Source organism: Neophocaena asiaeorientalis, unplaced genomic scaffold (assembly GCF_003031525.2).
Source record: "Neophocaena asiaeorientalis asiaeorientalis breed wild unplaced genomic scaffold, Neophocaena_asiaeorientalis_V1.1 scaffold327, whole genome shotgun sequence".
Lineage (NCBI taxonomy): Eukaryota > Metazoa > Chordata > Mammalia > Artiodactyla > Phocoenidae > Neophocaena > Neophocaena asiaeorientalis.
In genome coordinates, this window is record NW_020174560.1 from 5,573,832 (window position 1) to 5,592,712 (window position 18,881).

Consider the following 18,881-nt stretch of genomic DNA (forward strand, 5'->3'; position numbering starts at 1 on the left):
TAAGACTAAGAACACTGCTAAAAATGGAATACTGAGGACTTAGTTTTAAACCTGTAATGTTTAGGATCTGTTTTTTATTTTTAAAGGGTTGATGTCTTTTAATTATGGCTAAAAGGAAAGCACAAACCCTCTCATTAGAATGGATTGTTGGGAAGAAAAGATTGCTTTGTTTCTAATGTCTTTTTCTTTTCTTTACAGGAGGAGAATTATTTATGCAGTTAGAAAGAGAAGGAATATTTATGGAAGACACAGCCTGGTAAGTGAAATTTTTGTGGTTGTATGGATTCAGGTAATAATTCATATGATTAAAAGCAAAGTCCTGTTCCCACTGTGGGCAGCCAGATGATTCAGTAAATTGTTCTGGAGCCAGTTGGTCACTCAGGACTCTAAGAGGGAGAAGCAGCTTTGGGACTTGGCAGCCATTGGAGGTCACATCATTCCTTTGCCCCCAGGCTTTGGGTGGAACGTTCTTCACACCAGTTCCTAACAGAACCATTCTCACTGGGGCTTTCTTTCCTTGAATTGGTAAGCTGCCTGCCTTGGCTCTGGGTGAATGTGGTTTTCCAGTAAAACTTTATGTGTGGAGCAATGGAAAGTATCAGAAATCATCTCCTCTTTTTTTGTAGACTTTCCAGTTCCCAAGGTGCAGTCTTAGGGAGGTGATAAGCCTGCACATATCATCTGTGGATTGATTCAATGGCCAGGATGGGATCTACCCTCATATTTCTTAAGATGGCATCTGCTTCAAATTAAAAATATACACACCCTTTTGTGAGATGACAGTATTGGGTAACAATAAATCAGTTTATCCTACACATTAATTGAATACAAAACACTTAAATGTTTTTTCTACCTTAATTACCAAACTGCATTCCATTGTTTAATTTCAGGCCTTTTCTAACACAGAAGCTGCATTTAAGAGCCTTAGGGATGAAGTGCCCTTTTTGGAGGAGGCTCTCTGAGCCATGTTGGAGGCTGTGTTTGTGGTCCTGCTGGCTGTGAAACTGCCTCAGTCCTCTAGGACACACCCTCTCCATCCTGGAGTAATCTGCAGGATTGCAACATTGTTATGCAGCCAGTATTGCAGTGCCTTGTGCTTTTCGAATCCAGACAGGGTTGACTCAGCCCTTTATTCTTTTGAGGTAGATAAATTTGAGTGTCACACAGTTTATAGTTGTGGGCTGGCTGGCAAGAGGGAGGGCAGATACTGTGGGCATGAGCTGTATATAAATATGCAGCTGTATTAAGTAAGGGATGCGTGGGCTTCTAAGGGTCAGGTTATAAGGTATTTTTGAAACTAAGACTTGATCTCTGAGAATAACAAAGTTCCTATTTCCTATGGGATTTAAAAATTGGGGGTGGGTGGGAGAAATTTGCTTTGATCTGAATGACTATTGGCCTAGTTCCTACATAGACAGAACAAAACACGACCAGTGACAGTTTGGCATGTTCTGGACTTCTTTGCAATTTTAGCAATATGTTCTAATGATGAAATAAAACATTTTATAGTTTCACTAAACGAGTGAAACGTAAATGTCTCCATGCCTTTTGGCAGCATCCTATGCCATCTCTTTTCCCCATACCCACCCCCACTCCCACTAATTTGGTCTTTGGTGCATGTCTATTTCTTTCAAGGAATTTTGCTCCATACATAAACTGCTTTGAGTAGATTACTCTTTTTAATTTTATTAAATCACTTTTGTTTCCAGCTTTTACTTGGCAGAAATCTCCATGGCTTTGGGGCATTTACATCAAAAGGGGATCATCTACAGAGACCTGAAGCCGGAGAATATCATGCTTAATCACCAAGGTGGAGATATACTGTAAACAATTCTATAGTAAATAATCATCTTAAAATCTTCCCACACAGGTCATGGTCATTTTCAAAGCCCCATATTTATGCGTCAGTTATTATACATTGCTCCCTCAGAACTTATAGCATCATGATACTTGTACTTATGATTGATGAGATTAAAGAGACTTGAGGATAACTGGCCACAACTACCTTTTCTAGTTTAATCCTTACTCTTTATAGCTTGTCATTCTTTTGTAATCCTTACATAAAGTGTGGTGAGCCAGAAGCCAGTCCAAATACTAATTTTGGTTGGTTCCTTAAATTGGAAAGTGAATCTTAACTTTATAAATTGAATTTTCTTTACTGATGAAATGCATAAGTATTAGAAGCAATATTTTTATGGTAAATTTTATTAATGTGATAAAAAAGGAAAGGATTAGAATTGAACCAAAATATTTGATATAACTTTGGAGGTAAAATATTTAGTAGGCATCAGTTTATTCTTGCTGTCTGCAACAACAACAGACATAAAAATCAGACAGACTAATATTCTGTGCAGCTATAGCTACAGCAAAGTGAGCCTTGATCATTACTGCATGCTGCTACACACAGTTCAACTTATGTGAGAGTAATCTGGGCTGGCTAGACTTGGCAATTCACTCACATCCCAAAGGAGCAACCAACCAACTCGGGTATCGGGGGGCTGGTGGCAGCTGCTGATCCTTAGATGTCTATCGAATGATGCAATAGGTAGTTAATGGTTTTAAATTCTTGTACAGAAAATGGTTTATGGACAACTGATGCCAGAATAAATGTTTTAGATAGTGGGGGGTTTCTTGCTTTCCTTTCTTTTCCCCTTTTTTTGGGGGGAAATGTACTTAACCACATACATTACAGATATCTATGTATCTCTCTCTCCCAGTTCTGCCCCCACTGCCACAAATTTAGATTCTGATTGTGAATTCTAGGGCAAGGGATAGAATAGGGAAGTGACTAGTTAATTTCTTTGATGCATAACCTGAGTGTATCAGGTGGCTCTGTGAAAATAAAGGTCATATTTCTTCTTCTGTGTCAGAGTAAAATACATACCTACATTTGAGTTAATAGTCCATTGCCTTTTCTTTTCTCGAAATAAACTTGGAACAGTAGGGTCTCTGGGGTTGCTGAACCACTGGATAGCTAATGACAGTTCATTAAAGCTAAACTTGAACTGAGATGTTCTTTGTGTAAGGTGATGAGTTTTTTTGTTTTGTTTTGTTTTTTTTCTTTTTTTCTTTTTTTACGCGGGCCTCTCACTGTTGTGGCCTCTCGCGTTGCGGAGCACAAGCTCCGGACGCGCAGGCTCAGCGGCCCAGGCTCACAGGCGCAGCCGCTCCGCGGCATGTGGGATCATCCCAGACTGGGACACGAACCTGTGTCTCCTGCATCGGCAGGCGGACTCTCAACCACTGCGCCCCCAGGGAAGCCCCAAGGTGATGAGTTTTTCACTTTCTGGATCAAAGATGATGGTTCTATGCCATACAGCAATTTCATTTCTTTTTCCAAACTGCATTGGCAGAATAAGCTAACTTGTTATAGTGACTAAGTCTGTTTTAAGAACTGTCAGGTCACAGTTCATGGTGATAGAAGCTATATGTTTGAAGTACAGTGTCACACCTTTGTTTAACATGCAGAAGATCTTTTTTATGGTCTGTGTACGTAATCCAGACTTCATCAAGTTTTCCCAGGACTTACTTGCTCAGGATGGTAAAGGATTCTTGGTATAGGTAAAGCTAGAGCCTTAGACAAGCTGTTTTTCACCTTTTTCTCATCTTTCTTTTACCTTTACTAGATAGATTATATCATTGGCAAAGACAATTTTTTTTAGTTTGGCTGCTTTGGGTGTTCGTTGCTGCGCACAGTCTTTCTCTAGTTGCAGCAAGCGGGGGCTACCCTTCGTTGCGGTGCGCGGGCTTCTCATTGCGGTGGCTTCTATTGTTGCGGAGCATGGGCTCTAGGCACATGGGCTTCAGTAGTTGTGGCATGCGGGCTCAGTAGTTGTGGCTCGTGGGCTCTAGAGCACAGGCTCAGGAGTCGTGGTGCACGGGCTTTGTTGCTCCGCAGCATGTGGGATCTTCCCGGACCAGGGCTTGAACCCATGTCTCCTGCATTGGCAGGCGGATTCTTAACCACTGGCCACCAGGGAAGTTCCGGCAAAGATAATTTTGCCCTACCCTTAAAGGGTTATTTAGCATCCCATTTATGGATGGAACCTTGCTAGTTCTTGATGTCTCAAAAAATAAATTTAAGGCAGAAAAAGTAAAATGGAAGGATAGGTTATTATCTTGTATGATACATTCAAATATTGCACATAGAATTCTCAGAATAACCATCTATAATCTTTCATTGTAGGTCATGTGAAACTAACAGATTTTGGACTATGCAAAGAATCTATTCATGATGGAACAGTCACACACACATTTTGTGGAACAATAGAATACATGTGAGCTGCATGTTCAAAGAAATATTACTGGTTTGGGGATAATGCTAACTTTTACCTGGTTTAAATAATAGTGTGCTAAATTTTCTGTAGCAACACTTGGTTCTGTATATTGTTTTAAAATTTTTAATTCAGATGATAGGCAAATAGTGAATGTTTTAGGCATATTATTTTTCTCCTTGTAGGGCCCCTGAAATCTTGATGAGAAGTGGCCACAATCGTGCTGTGGATTGGTGGAGTCTGGGAGCATTAATGTATGACATGCTGACTGGAGCAGTAGGTGCACAGTTAAAAGTTGCATGTATTATGGTCTGTGCTGAGTAGTTATTAAGTCATTACAGCAAGAGATCTTTCCTGTGCTTTTTGAAAATGTTACCAATTAAGTTATTTTTTAAAAATCTAACACTACTGATGCTTCATTAGTAGTATTATGGGCCTCTGTACTTTTATAAATATTTTCATTTAGATGATCTATGTCATGGCCTGTGGTCCTGTGAAACAGAGGTAAAACAGATACTGCCCTTATTTTAGAAATGGAGAAAGTGAAGCATAAAATCAAATGGCTCACCCATTATCACACCAAGTTAATGGTGGCAACCCAGTTGCTTCCAGGACGTTGCTATTTTCTCTGTGCCATTGCTCAAAAACTACAGGTCTTTAGCAGTCATCCCATATCACAACATACATTTCTGATCTCTATGCGTAACTGACTAATTCAGGAAATGAATAATTCTGTTATTTAAAATTTGATTTTTTCTATGCTGATTTTTCTCACTCTCTTCTACTCTTAGCCCCCGTTCACTGGGGAGAATAGAAAGAAAACAATTGACAAAATCCTCAAATGTAAACTCAATTTGCCTCCCTACCTCACACAAGAAGCCAGAGATCTGCTTAAAAAGGTAGGGTTCTAAAATAGGCACTCAAACCGTAAGCTTCAACTACTAGGATTTAAATAGATAGAACTGAATAGACATTTTGACTACAGAATCATACACAGGTGTTGACAAAAAAGCCTACAGTTTTTGCAGGCAAAGGACAAATTTGTTTGTTTAAAGATTTTCTTTTTATTCCCAAACGATATTTAGAAGTAATTAATAAATCGTACATTTGCAAGGCAAAATAGACATGCAAATTCTATAAAGAAAAATAATCAATTTGACTAGGTAAGGTTCATCAGTGTGTTTCTTTTCCTCCCTAAAGCTGCTGAAAAGAAATGCTGCTTCTCGTCTTGGAGCTGGTCCTGGGGACGCTGGAGAAGTTCAAGTAGGGATTGGCATGTTTGGTGGTTTGTGGGGAAGATAATGCTATTTTATGTATTTGTGGAGGTTATATGTAGTTGCTTATAAGTATAGCTTATTTTGTGATTGGTAATTTCAAATAGGCTGATTAGTCAGTCCAGTGAAGTCTGTTCCCCTTAACCTTTCTTCCTGCTCTTTTGTTTTGTTCTTCCCCAGGCTCATCCATTCTTCAGACATATTAACTGGGAAGAACTGCTGGCTCGGAAGGTAGAGCCCCCCTTTAAACCTCTGTTGGTATGTATTCATGAAAGCATATAATCTGAGGGACCTGGTACTTTTTTACAATAAGAAAACATCAGACCATTCAGAAACATTTTATATTTATTAATAGTTCAAAAACTTTGGTCTATCCTCTCTTCAGAATCCTTATTCTGTGCAGTTTTTTTTTTTTAATTAATTTATTTGGTTGCACCGGGTCTTAGTTGCAGGAGGCGGGCTCCTTAGTTGCGGCAGGCATCTCCTTAGTTGTGGCATGAGAACTCGTAGTGGGGGCATGCATGTGGGATCTAGTTCCCTGACCCGGGATCAAACCCAGGTCCCCTGCATTGGGAGTGCAGAGTCCTACCCACTGCGCCACCAGGGAAGTCCCTCTATGCAGTCTTTTCAGGAACTACTGCCAGCAGCAATTGATGGCTATATTAACTAGTTTAAAGTTGGTTGCCTAAGATGATTAAATATCTCAAGTACTTAGGACTTTTGTGTTTATTTGCTTTGTTTTGTTTTGCTTAACCCAACCCTATTTTGAATTTGCTTTTCTATAACAAAGTATCACAAACTAGGTGGCTTAAACAGAAATTTATTATGTCACAGTTCTAGAGGCTAGAAGTTCGGGATCAAGGTGTTGGCAGGGTTGGTTACTTCTGAAGGCTGTGAGAGACTGTTTCATGCCTTTCCCCTAGCTTTTGGTGGTTTGCTGGCAATCTTTGGCATTCCTTGGCTTGTAGGAACATCATCCTATCTCTGCCTTCATGTTCATGTGGCATTCTCCTTGTGTGTAGATCTGTGTCCACATTTTCCCTTTTTTGTAAGGACAGCAGTCATATTGAGTTAGGATCCCTCCCTACTCCAGTATGACCTTATCTTAACTAATTACATCTGTAATGGCCTTCATTCCAAATAAGGTCACATTCTGAGATACCCTGGGTTAGAACTTCATTATATGACTGTTGGAGGGACATACTTCAAACCATAACAATATGCTTATGAGTAAATGAGTTAGCGTATTAGTTCTTGTCTTTTTCCCATCTCAAAATTTGAGAAAAGATAGTTTCTTTTTCTATTTCTTGAGATGATGTTGGAGGAGAAGGAATAGGATAATGATGATGATTATTTGGTCCTGGAGCACAAGGTGACTTGCTTTAAAATTTAAATATATATATATAACTGTAAGGATAATTAACCCTCATATACCAACTATCCAGCTTCAAAAATTATTAAGTCATCTTGTTTAAATGTAAACATAACCACCGTGCTATCATCACAACTAAAAAGCTGACAGTTTCCCCAATTGTTCCTTTTTTTTCCTGTTGGTTTGTTTCAGTAAGGATTCAATCAAGACCTATATACTTTGGTTACTATGTCTCTTAGGTCTCTCCATCTATAGATATCCTGTCTCAATTCCTCCTTTGAGGACTTATTGAAGAAACTGGACCGTTGGTCCTGTAGGGGTCCTCACATTGATTTTGCTGATTTTAACCCCATGTTGTCCTCAGCCATGTTCATCTGTTCCTTGTATTTCTGGAAACTGGTAGTTTAGGTTTAGTTTAGATCTGATTCAGATTAAACTTTTGGTACTATATATTTCGATCAGAAGATATAATATGTACTTACATTTTTTAAAAAAAATGTTAGTGGGGGCTTCCCTGGTGGCGCAGTGGTTGAGAGTCCGCCTGCCGATGCAGGGGACATGGGTTCGTGCCCTGGTCCGGGAAGATCCCACATGCTGCGGAGCAGCTGGGCCCGTGAGCCATGGCCGCTGAGCCTGCACGTCCGGAGCCTATGCTCCGCAACGGGAGAGGCCACAACATTTAGATGATCTATGTCATGGCATAGTACCTCTCACAACATGGTACGCAGGTGAGAGGCCTGTGTACCGCTAAAAAAAAAGTGGTCATTGATTATTGCCTATATCAGTGGTTCTCAGCCAGGGTTGATTTGGCAATGTCAGAGACAAGTTGTCACAACTTAGGGAGGAGTGCCACTGGTACTTAGGGGATAGAGGCCAGAAATGCTGCTAAACATCCCTACAATGCACAGGACAACATCCTACAACAAGAATCATCAGGCCCAAAATGTCAGTAGAGCCAAGGTTGAGAATCTATAGCGTAGTTCCAAGATTTCATTAGGGGTGTGCAAAATTGTCTTACTCTAATATTGTTATTCATTCTTTATTTATTAGGTGGAATTGTTCTGTAAAAAGATACTCTTGTATCAGTTGTTTGGTTACCTGAGGTGCAGTTTATACAGGAAAGGCAGGATAAATGTTTCTTTCCCAGTTTGCAAAATAATGAATTAGTTCCCTAACTTCCAAAATTGGCCAATGAATTGTGTGATTTTTTTTTTAGTATAATTATGAACTCATGCTGTTTAACATATTTGTGCTTCAATTCATTGCAGTTATTTTTATTGATGTTCAGTTTTTCCCATCTTTAGACACTGGGTGCTTCTTTGTGTAGGTTCTTGAGTTGTTTTTTTTGGGCCGCGCAGCATGCGGGATCTTAGTTCCCCGACTGGCGATGGAACCTGTGCCCCCTGCAGTGGAAGCATGGAGTCTTAACTGGACTGCCAGGGAAGTCCCGCTTGCTGGGTTCTTTTGACACAACCACATGGTCTGATGTTGTAACACAGAGAAGAAATTAAAGAAACAGATCTGGTCGTTAGATCTGGGTGATAATATTCCTCCACAAGAAAATATACTCATGCAGAGTAGAATATTACTTTTGCTCCTTGAGAAATTTAAAGGAATGAAATAAGGTATGGGAAGAAACTTCAACTAGAGCATATTATGTGCTTTGTGTTTAAACTCTGCTTCAAGTTTATTACAAATTTGCCAACTGTGCAAATTGTCTCTAAAAAGGGATTTCGCCAGTGGGCTAGCCACACTGAAGCTTTGTGAGAAGGGAAGATATTCAGGTTTTTTTTTTTGTTTTTTTTTTTTTGCGGTACGCGGGCCTCTCACTGTTGTGGCCTCTCCTGCTGCGGAGCACAGGCTCCGGATGCACAGGCTCAGTGGCCATGGCTCACGGGCCCAGCCACTCCACGGCACGTGGGATCTTCCCGGACCGGGGCACGAACCCATGTCCCCTGCATCGGCAGGCGGACTCTCAACCACTGCGCCACCAGGGAAGCCCCAGATTTTTAATAGGAATGATAACTGTGTACTAAAGATATAGTTTGACCTTTTCACCTGTATTTATTTTTCAGTCTGTGCCTGCTAAGGCTATTTTGCTACTTTATTACAGTCAAACCCTGAGAAAAGAGGTCTATCTAGAGCCTTCTCTAATGTATGTAATGCATTTGATTGATATGTATAATGTAGTCTGTTCACCATTTTCTAATCATTTTGTTTTTTATAAAGCAATCTGAAGAGGATGTGAGTCAGTTTGATTCAAAGTTTACACGTCAGACACCTGTTGACAGCCCAGATGACTCAACTCTCAGTGAAAGTGCCAACCAGGTCTTTCTGGTGAGTGAAAGAATTTCTGATGTACCCATGGGAAATTTAAGTATGAGGATGGGCCCTTTTCAGTAAGAAACACCCTTTTTAATAAGAAAATTTCAGTTTGCTTGCTTTATAGTTCATGTAGATAACCTGAGGTGCTTTTTTTTTTGTTATCCCCTTATAACTTGTTGATAAGTTAGAAAATTCATTTTCATAATCCAGCATTCCATTTTAGCAATTAGAGTCAGAGTATATGATTCCTTTTTTTGAATAGCCCACTGACTTAAAATGTTTGGCTCAGCATCTTAACTGAAACCCACACAGTCATAGCAGTAGGAGAAGAAGAGCTCATAGTAACTATTTTATTCCTGAAACAGCTAAAGATTTTTGTCTGTAGGGGATTTTTAACCTGTTGATTGTGAATATTTGACATCAAAATATATTGGTTCATATGTGATTGTAAGCAGATTAATCCTAAGGAGGAGGTATCTGTATTGATTTATACCTTGTCTCCTCAGATAGAAAAAGAAAATTTTAGATTTTGATTAACAGAAATGATAGGTTTGTATCTGATGACCATCATTGCATATTATTTGCCTAGTGCTTATTTTATTACTATAATTACATGTCATGTGAATATCTACCTGATTTTATATCATTTGTTTCCTTTGTCATTATCCTTTGTCATTTCTTTTTGGATTATCCCTAGGGAGAACAGAATATGGGGAAAGTAATCATTTGGAAGTTTTTTTTTCTTCCTTATTTGTTTCTGAGTTCACTGGATTTGTTGCTAACTTAATTTTCAAACTTTTTTTTAAAATAATGCTCTCAGTGAAACAAAAAAAAATAATAATAATGCTCTCAGTATAACACACCACAGTAGTGTTGTATCTTTGGGGGTGGAGGGTCAGTTCTAAAGTTAGCATGGAATACAAAAATTGTGTATGGGCAAAATAACACTTAAGTCACCATAGTACAGTATGCTTTTCAGTAAACAACACTGAATAGTAATAATTCTATAAATGTATGATTATATGGTGATATAAGAATATACATGCAAAATATAATTTTATAGCATTTTAATTACATAAGAGGGAAAGATGAATGCATGTTACTAAATTTATGTCAGCATGATGCAAAGTTACTGTATCCCCCTTAGTACAATCTCTTATCAGTTAGGGAAGTAGGCATGATTCATTTTAATTGTGTCATTGCTTTCTTTTTTTCTTTCATGATGCAGAATTTTGTTTTCTAGTGATGTGGAATTTATACCTTTGATTTAACATACAGATCTTTTCTTCAACTGGGCATTATAGAGTTTTAGCTAGTTTGACAATTGTTTTCCCCCATAAAAAAAAAAGTCTAGAAACACCTTACTACAAAGAAATCCAAAGTTGTGGTGGCAAAAGTTATGTATCTAAGCTTTCATTCCAGTTAAAGTATTGCTGATCTTTTTATTTGTTTATTTGTTTATGGCTGTGTTGGGTCTTAGTTGCGGTATCTTTTTTGAGGCATGCAGGATCTTTCATTGTGGCATCCAGGCTCTTCGTTGTGTCATGCAGGCTTTTCTCTAGCTGTGGCGTGCGGGTTTTCTCTTCTCTAGTTGTGGTGCGCGGGTTCCAGGGCACGTGGGCTCTGTAGTTGTGGCGCGTGGGTTCCAGAGTGCAAGGGCTCTGTAGTTGAGGCGCACAAGCTCAGTAGTTATGGCACGCAGGCTTAGTTGCCCGACAGCATGTGGGATCTTAGTTCCCTGACCAGGGGTTGAACCCTTATCCCCTGCATTGGAAGGCAGATTCTTTACCACTGGACCACCAGGGAAATCCGTGTTGAGCTTTTCTTAATTACTTAAATTGGCTAAATAATGAATACAAGAACAACTCATTTGTTAGGTTGTAGCCAGAATTCTGTACACAACGTGCATCTGTTTTAAGCGAGCACTAAAATTAATTAAAAATAGTAACAGCCCACTTATCTGGAGATTGTGGCTGTAGTAACTTCAGTTCAATTAATATTTCAATTCCTATTAGAATTCAAGGAAATTCAAAGATGATTAAGGCACAGTCTGGTCCTCTTGGTAGTTATAGCTTTAGCCCACAAGAACATGCGGGGAAACGGCCTTCGTAGTCCACATGTAGCTGTCACAACAAAGCATATGCTCTACAGAATTGCACCTTACTCTTTAGGACTTCACCCAGAGCCTTACTGAGTCTTTTTATTATAACTCAAATGCCTACTCATAAGTGACAAGAATAAATAGAAGGGAAGATAGGTATAAGATTAACTGTTAAAGGGATGAACATGAACAGCAAGATAAATGATAGCTGGTAGCCTAATAGCAAGGTCCAAGAAAGAACTAAAGCTAACAAAATTGCATTAGTGTCTGTTGAAATTAAGTTTTCACAATGCTGACCCTTATTCATCAGGAAAATCTGAATCTATCCATTCATTGGTATAAAACCAGAAAGATCACATGTGCCAAGTTAGAGAATTCTGTTTTTACTTTGGCCTAATAATGAGAAACTGTTTGGGGGTGATAATCTTAGTTGCTTATATGCATGTGGCTAGGAACACTAGAATTTTCTTTGCATTTATCTTTGTATTTAACATCTTTTTTTTTTTTTTGCGGTACGCGGGCCTCTCACTCTTGTGGCCTCTCCCATTGCGGAGCACAGGCTCCGGATGCCCAGGCTCAGTGGCCATGGCTCATGGGCCCAGCCGTTCCGCGGCATGTGGGATCTTCCCGGACCGGGGCACGAACCCGTGTCCCCTGCATCGGCAGGTGGACTCTGAACCACTGCGCCACCAGGGAAGCCCTGTATTTCACATCTTAATGTAGAGCCTACATTTTCCTGTTTTGTTCTCCTCCTTTCAGTAGAGTGAAATTTTGTTTGCTGGCACATGCGGCTCAATAGAATTCTGCTCTCTGGAGGTCTGTGCCTCAAGAAATGACCGGAAAGAAGGTAACGGGTGTGAAATGAGATTGAGGAGACTGGATAGTATCTACATTGGTGATTTTAGGTGTACATCATTGTCTTGGTGTGTCAGAGATTAAACCACCACATTTTCTTGATGTACATGACAAAATCCTATTCTGTAGTCCACTGTTACTGTCTTTCAGGGTTTTACATATGTGGCTCCATCTGTACTTGAAAGCGTGAAAGAAAAGTTTTCCTTTGAACCAAAAATCCGGTCACCTCGAAGATTTATTGGCAGCCCACGAACACCTGTCAGGTATTCAGACTTTGTTATTCTTTTTTTTAACCTGGAAGAGCATTGCTTAAGAAATTTATGCCAAGTTACATAAATGGAAGATCTGTCATTCTCTTTGACATAAGCACAGCATCTACACCTTCTAATATTGCAAGTGACTAGTCTGTGACTAATCAATGATAATATGCTATATAGTTTACCTCCCCTTCTGAAAATAAGCCGTTGCACTGGAAAGTGTACTCTTTAACCATTCATTCAACATTTATTGTGTACCAGGGGTTGTGCTGCATTCTGGGGACACATGATTAAGACAGGAATTGTCCTTGTCCTGATGAAGCTTACAATTTAGTGAGAGAGAGTCAAAATAAACAAAGAAGGAAATAAAATATGTAATTACAAGTAGCGCCAAATGCTATGCGAAAAAAAATAGAGTGTGGTACTAGAATGCAAAAAATAACAAGGGGACTCCTATTCATGGAGAAATAGCTAGCCATACAAAATACAGAAATACAAGGATATTACAGGTAGAAGAACAGCTCATGCAGAAGCCCTAAGGGACGAAAAAACTTGGCCTTTTTCTTAGAAACGAAAGGCAGGTCAACATTCCTGAAGTGTGGTGAGCGAGGAAGAGAATGGCAAAGGTTTGGAGAAATATTCTAAATGCAATGAGCAGCCGTTTTAAGTGGGGGAGAAAATGATTTTTTTTAAAAAGTAAGTATCATTGACGGTTTTATGAGGGCAAGTAGAGAGGTAAAAGAGACCAGTTAGGAAACTAGCAATTAGTCTACGGGAGAAATGGCTCAACTTCTGCTTTTGTACTAATCCACACAAAAATGAAATTAAATGAAAAAAAAAGGTCACATTACCCCACTCCCTTTAAATGTAAGGGAAATGTTCCTTGTTGAGATAGTACTTGAGACGAATGATAGCTCTTCCTTGTCTTAAAGCCCTGTCAAATTTTCTCCTGGGGATTTCTGGGGAAGAGGTGCTTCAGCCAGCACGGCAAATCCTCAGGCGCCTGTGGAGTACCCAATGGAAACAAGTGGAATAGAGCAGATGGATGTGACGACGAGTGGGGAAGCTTCAGCACCACTTCCAATACGACAGCCGAACTCCGGGCCATACAAAAAACAAGCTTTTCCCATGATCTCCAAACGACCAGAACACCTGCGTATGAATCTATGACAGAGCAATGCTTTTAATGAATTTAAGGCAAAAAAGGTGGGGAGGGGATGTGTGAGCATCCCGCAGGGTGAAACAAGAAGACTCAAAATGACAGTCTGGAAGAGTCAGTGTCATTACATAGAACACATTGGACAGAGGAAAAATAAACATGGATTTTAAAAAATCAATCAATGGTGCAAAAAAACTTAAGTGAAAATAGTACTGCGGAACTCTTAGGCACATCAATTAACTGATTCCTAGCAACATCGTCTCAACCTATCAAGGATTTCATGATGATGGCTGGAAACTGACAGTATTAAGGGTAGGATGTTGCTTCTGAATCACTGTTGAGTTCTGATTGTGTCGAAGAGGGATTATCCTTTCATTAGGCAAAGTATGAGTTTGCCTGTAATACTTGCAACTAAGGACAAATTAGCATGCAAGCTTGGTCAAACTTTCCAGCAACATGGAATCAAAGACGAAAGAAACTTAACAATTGATGTTTTACGTGCAAACAACCTGAATCTTTTTTTATATAAATATATATTTTTCAAATAGATTTTTGATTCAGCTCATTATGGAAAACATCCCAAACTTTAAAATGCGAAATTATTGGTGTGAAGAAAGCCAGACAACTTCTGTTTCTTCTCTTGGTGAAATAATAAAAATGCAAATGAATCATTGTTAACCACAGCTGTGGCTCGTTTGAGGGATTGGGGTGGACTTGGGGTTTATTTTCAGTAACCCAGCTGCAATACCTGTCTGTAATACTAGAAAAAAAAATCTATTTAATCATTTCTACTTGCAGTACTATTATGTGCTAAGCTTAACTGGAAGCCTTGGAATGGGCATAAGTTGTATGTCCTACATTTCATCCTTATCCTGGGCCTGCATTGCACTGGAAAAATATCGCCACCTTATACCAGTATTTGGTTCAAGACATCAAATGTGTTCAGCCTATGGCTGAAGAAGGACAGAAGAGAGGATAAAATGCATATCGAGGGCTGCAAAGTGAGAGAGAGAGGAGGGAGATCCAGGGGAAGAGGGTGTTGCCACGGTCTACCCTCTATGTATAATCCCTTTACAGCAAATTGGTAAGGTTTTAAGTTTTACTTCTTTTTACTGTTTTTGGTGTCTGCCTTCCTTACATTTTTTCCTCAACGGTTTTAAAAGGAAAAAAGGTATTTTTTTTCCTATATTGGGGCTACATTTTTTGATTGTAAAAGTATTTGATGGCCTTTTGATGAATGTCTTCCACAGTGAATAAGAAAACTCAGTGGCTTAATTTAGGAAACATGTTAACAAGACACTGTGTTTTTGAAAATTGTAATGAAGTCTACATAAGTGATTTACAGGTACAAAGAATAAAAATAAAGGTAACTTTACCTTTCTTAAATACTTCTGCCTTAAAGAGAGCGTTTCCATGACTCTTAGCTGGTGAAAGGGTTTAATATCTGCAGAGCTTTATAAAAATATTATTTCAGTGCATACTGGTATAATAGATGATCATGCAGTTGCAGTTGAGTCTTACCACCTTTTTGTTTGTCTTTTATAATGTCTTCAGTCTGAGTGTGCAAAGTCAATTTGTAATATTTTGCAACCCTATGATTTTTTTTAAATAGATGCTGCTTGCTATGTTCTCCAAACCTTTTTAAGCCATAGGATCCAAGCCATACAATTATTTATGCATGTTGAATTCAGTCAGAAAAAGCTTTGCTTATTTAAATGGCGGTTCGAGTGAGATAAGATGAAATCCTATGACATTAAGCAAAAATAGAACCATGAAAAATGATTGGAAATATACCTTTTCAATTGTGGCAATAAATGAAACAATTGATAACAGCTCATCTTCGGACAGAAAGCCGTTTTTTTTTTTTAAATCACTCCCTCTAGACCTCCTCTTCCTTTATTGCAGCAGTCTACTGAGAACTTTATAACTGTAGCTAATAAATTAGAAACTAAATAATGGTAAGGGCAGAAATTGTACTTAAAGTGCAGGTCTTTGTTCTCTGACAGTTTATGATGTCTGAAAAACAGAACCTAAAAAGCCATGGTGATTTGTACACGCTTCATTTCAGACTGTAAATGGCTTGTACTACTCTGATACTTGTTTTCAAATGAGTTTACTAACTATAGTGTTGACTGCCTGACCAAATTCCAGTGAAAGTTTTACACCAAAATATTCCTCCTCAGTCCTATTTGCTAGTAACATTTGCACTGTGATTGGCTGGCTATAACCACCCCATAGTTAAACCAGTTTCATAATTAGTACTGCCGGCAATAGTGGCAAACACTGTAACTTTCTGCATAAAAAGTATTAATTGCACACCTACCATCCACACAAAGAAGTTTTTCAAACTTAACATTCAGTGAAGTTAATTTTCTATACTGTGGCAAGTTTATTGAGAAATTGTTTCACAAATGGATATTCCTACTATGACTGTGAAAACATGTCAAGTGCCACTTTAGTGTCACAGACAGAAAGCACACACCTATGCAATATGGCTTACCCTATATTTATTTGTAAAAACCCAAGCATAGTTTAAAAATATATGTCAATAATACTAGTCTTGAGTTTCTAAGAAAGTTCTTTATGATTATTCCAGGTAAGTGTATAAAGAGATTAAGTGTTTTTCTTTCATCACTTGATTATTTTCTTTAAAATCAGCTATTACAGGATATTTTTTTATTTTATACATGCTGTTTTTTAATTAAAATATAATCATTGAGAACTGAAGTTTACTAATTTTGATTTTATAAGGTTTGTAGCATTACAGAATAAACAGATTTATAAACCAGCTGTGATTAACAATGTAAAGTATTAATTATTGAACTTGAACCAGATTTTTAGGAAAACTGTTATTTCTTTTTCCCCTTTATGGTCTTAACTAATTTGAATCCTTCAAGAAGGATTCTTCCATACTATTTTTTGAGATAGAAGGTAATTGGGGGGGGGAAGAATGCATGTATGATACTCCATAAATTCAACATTCTTTAAGAAATAAATGATTATAAATAAGCTGCATCTTCAGTAGTATTAATATCCCAAGCCTTGGATTTTATATTTAATATAGCACCTAACTATTTTGGTTACTTAGTCATATGGTTCCTAGCTTATAAGGGCTAGATCTAAGATTATTCTCATGAGAAATGTTCGATTTATGCAGAATGGATTTTGAGGCTGTGGAAATGGTTAATTCCTCAAATAAAAACATCAATGTCCAAACATCTACCTTTTTTCATAGGAGTAGACACTAGCAAGCTGGACAAAATAATCATAAAGTATTTGTTCCACCATGACCTGTGGTCTGTTGCTGATTGATACAAAATTCTTCATGTGTGATTCTTAATTTACCACTATAGCACAAGTATTATATCAGTGGATCATCTAAAGTAACATTTGAAAGATGGGGTCATCTGTGTTTGCTCTTTAAACTATTATTTTTTTTCCTACCCCCAGTTGGCTTTGCATCTACCAGAGTAAATTCTTCAGCTGCCTTATTAGGAGTGCTTTGAGGGTAACACCTTTTCTGCTTTTCATCTTGTTTAGTTTACTGTATTAAGTATTTGATTTCAGATTGATTGAATGTAAATAGAAATTAAATGCAAATTTGAATGAACATAAAATAGAAGTGATTTTTTTAAATTATTATTATCCTAAGATAGGAAGAAATAACTATCAGGTACACATGTGGTTTCAATAATTTTTCCCATTAACATTCCAGATATGTTCAGATTCTCATATTTAATAAACTATTTATGTGAAGAATGACAGTCAAAACTGTTTTTGTGGAGAAATTGAAGCAATTTAAATTTATAACAAGTTTTAGTACTGATTTTATATTAGGTGTTAAACATCTGTGATTTCCAAGTTCTGTCAAATAGTAGAATTGAATTGGTTGCTTAAAAAAAAAGTTCATGTGAAAAGTTATGTGAAAGCCAGCTTCACATAAAAACAATAGAAGATTTTCTTGTGCTAACATACAACAGTTTTTCCAGCCACATTTGTCAACGACATTACCTGATGTGTACGAACAAAATAACATAGTGGACAAATCTGTTTTTAACTAATGTCTCAATATATCTACTGTAAGATGGGTGTTTTGTGTAAACCACCTCTTATTTATGAGGTAATTCTATCACACTTGCCAAGATGGTTTCTCTACAGAAGTTCTCAAACGTACTTTTTTATAAAACATAGTAGTGACTCTTGATGTTGATAAAACAGTCTTTTAGAGGATGTGATCTGAATTCACAGAATAAATGGAGTTTGAATCTCTATTCCTGTTTTTGAGGTGAAGGAATAAAAATAAGAGAAATGCTTCTGGTTCATCAATGTTACTAGTGAATGGCAAAGCTCTCCTGTTACATTTTCCTTCTTTTAAACTCATATGTGAACTGCTATCTTGTTTGTTAAGAAAACAAAAACAAAAAACCCCACTGTCCACCAGGGACTTCTTTTGTTATTCAGTCATATTAAGAAACAAAGCTATCCATATGGCCATAGGGTAAGTAAGTGTGGTAAGTAGGTATTGTATTAGGGCTGAAGTAACCTATGTGTTTAAGGTGTTATTCTTATGTTTTTATCAAGAAGTCAGCATATCCTTCACACCCAAATTCTAATCTCAAATTGTCTTTCTCACTTATCCCCTGCTGCATACCTAAATAACAACTATTAGCTTCACCACAAAGTTAGGAAGGTGATTTAAGGCCAAGTAAGCTTGTTTTTTAGTATTTGCAGTGGTTCTCAAAGTACGTAACATAGTTAAGTATTTCATCCTGAATAAACACGAACAGTTGCACTTATAATCTAGCAATATTTACCTGGGGAGAAAAGTTACAGGCTCATGTTCTTTTGTCAATTTGGGTGGCCATAAGGCATGAAAAGTGGTTTAACCTGTATCTGGTTGGTCACTATCCTTATTAATCCAGGTTGTTTTAATCTTTGTCTTATCAGCACTGCAAATTTGTTTTCTACCTCTACCTTGTAGCTTCTACTTCCCACCACTGTCTTTTTCTTGTGTGCAAACTGATAGATGGTGAAAGAGAAAATGGGCAGAGGCCTTGCATCTAAATATATATAATAACCAGTCCTTTGGATTTCTGGTATAGATCCATCCCCGCTTAGCGGTTTCATAGTGAGAGAGAAAGTGCCTCATTCTCTTTCCACCACCCTGCACAAACACCTGTAGACAAACAAACCACACTCTCCAAAGCTTGTGTTGGCCTGAGTGCAAGCTTTAATCTCCCAAGTAATGGTGATTCAAGCATGAG

At 38.0% G+C, this 18,881-nt stretch overlaps 1 protein-coding gene across 4 annotated transcripts in view; it reads left to right on the forward strand.

Moving 5' to 3' along the window:
* The window catches only part of RPS6KB1 (ribosomal protein S6 kinase B1), a 39,115-nt gene extending 21,742 nt beyond the window's left edge, over positions 1–17,373 (forward strand). For 2 of the 4 annotated variants that reach the window (XM_024757531.1, XM_024757533.1), the window contains 10 exons: positions 199–256; positions 1,710–1,810; positions 4,187–4,277; positions 4,460–4,550; positions 5,066–5,173; positions 5,475–5,537; positions 5,729–5,806; positions 9,150–9,257; positions 12,352–12,464; positions 13,391–17,373. In XM_024757531.1, coding sequence (XP_024613299.1) covers positions 199–256; positions 1,710–1,810; positions 4,187–4,277; positions 4,460–4,550; positions 5,066–5,173; positions 5,475–5,537; positions 5,729–5,806; positions 9,150–9,257; positions 12,352–12,464; positions 13,391–13,628 — 1,049 coding nt within the window. In that variant the 3' untranslated portion in view covers positions 13,629–17,373. The remainder of the gene's footprint in view (positions 1–198; positions 257–1,709; positions 1,811–4,186; positions 4,278–4,459; positions 4,551–5,065; positions 5,174–5,474; positions 5,538–5,728; positions 5,807–9,149; positions 9,258–12,351; positions 12,465–13,390) is intronic. The other 2 variants (XM_024757532.1, XM_024757534.1) reach the window with 2 other exon arrangements.
* Positions 17,374–18,881: the final 1,508 nt, after the last annotated feature.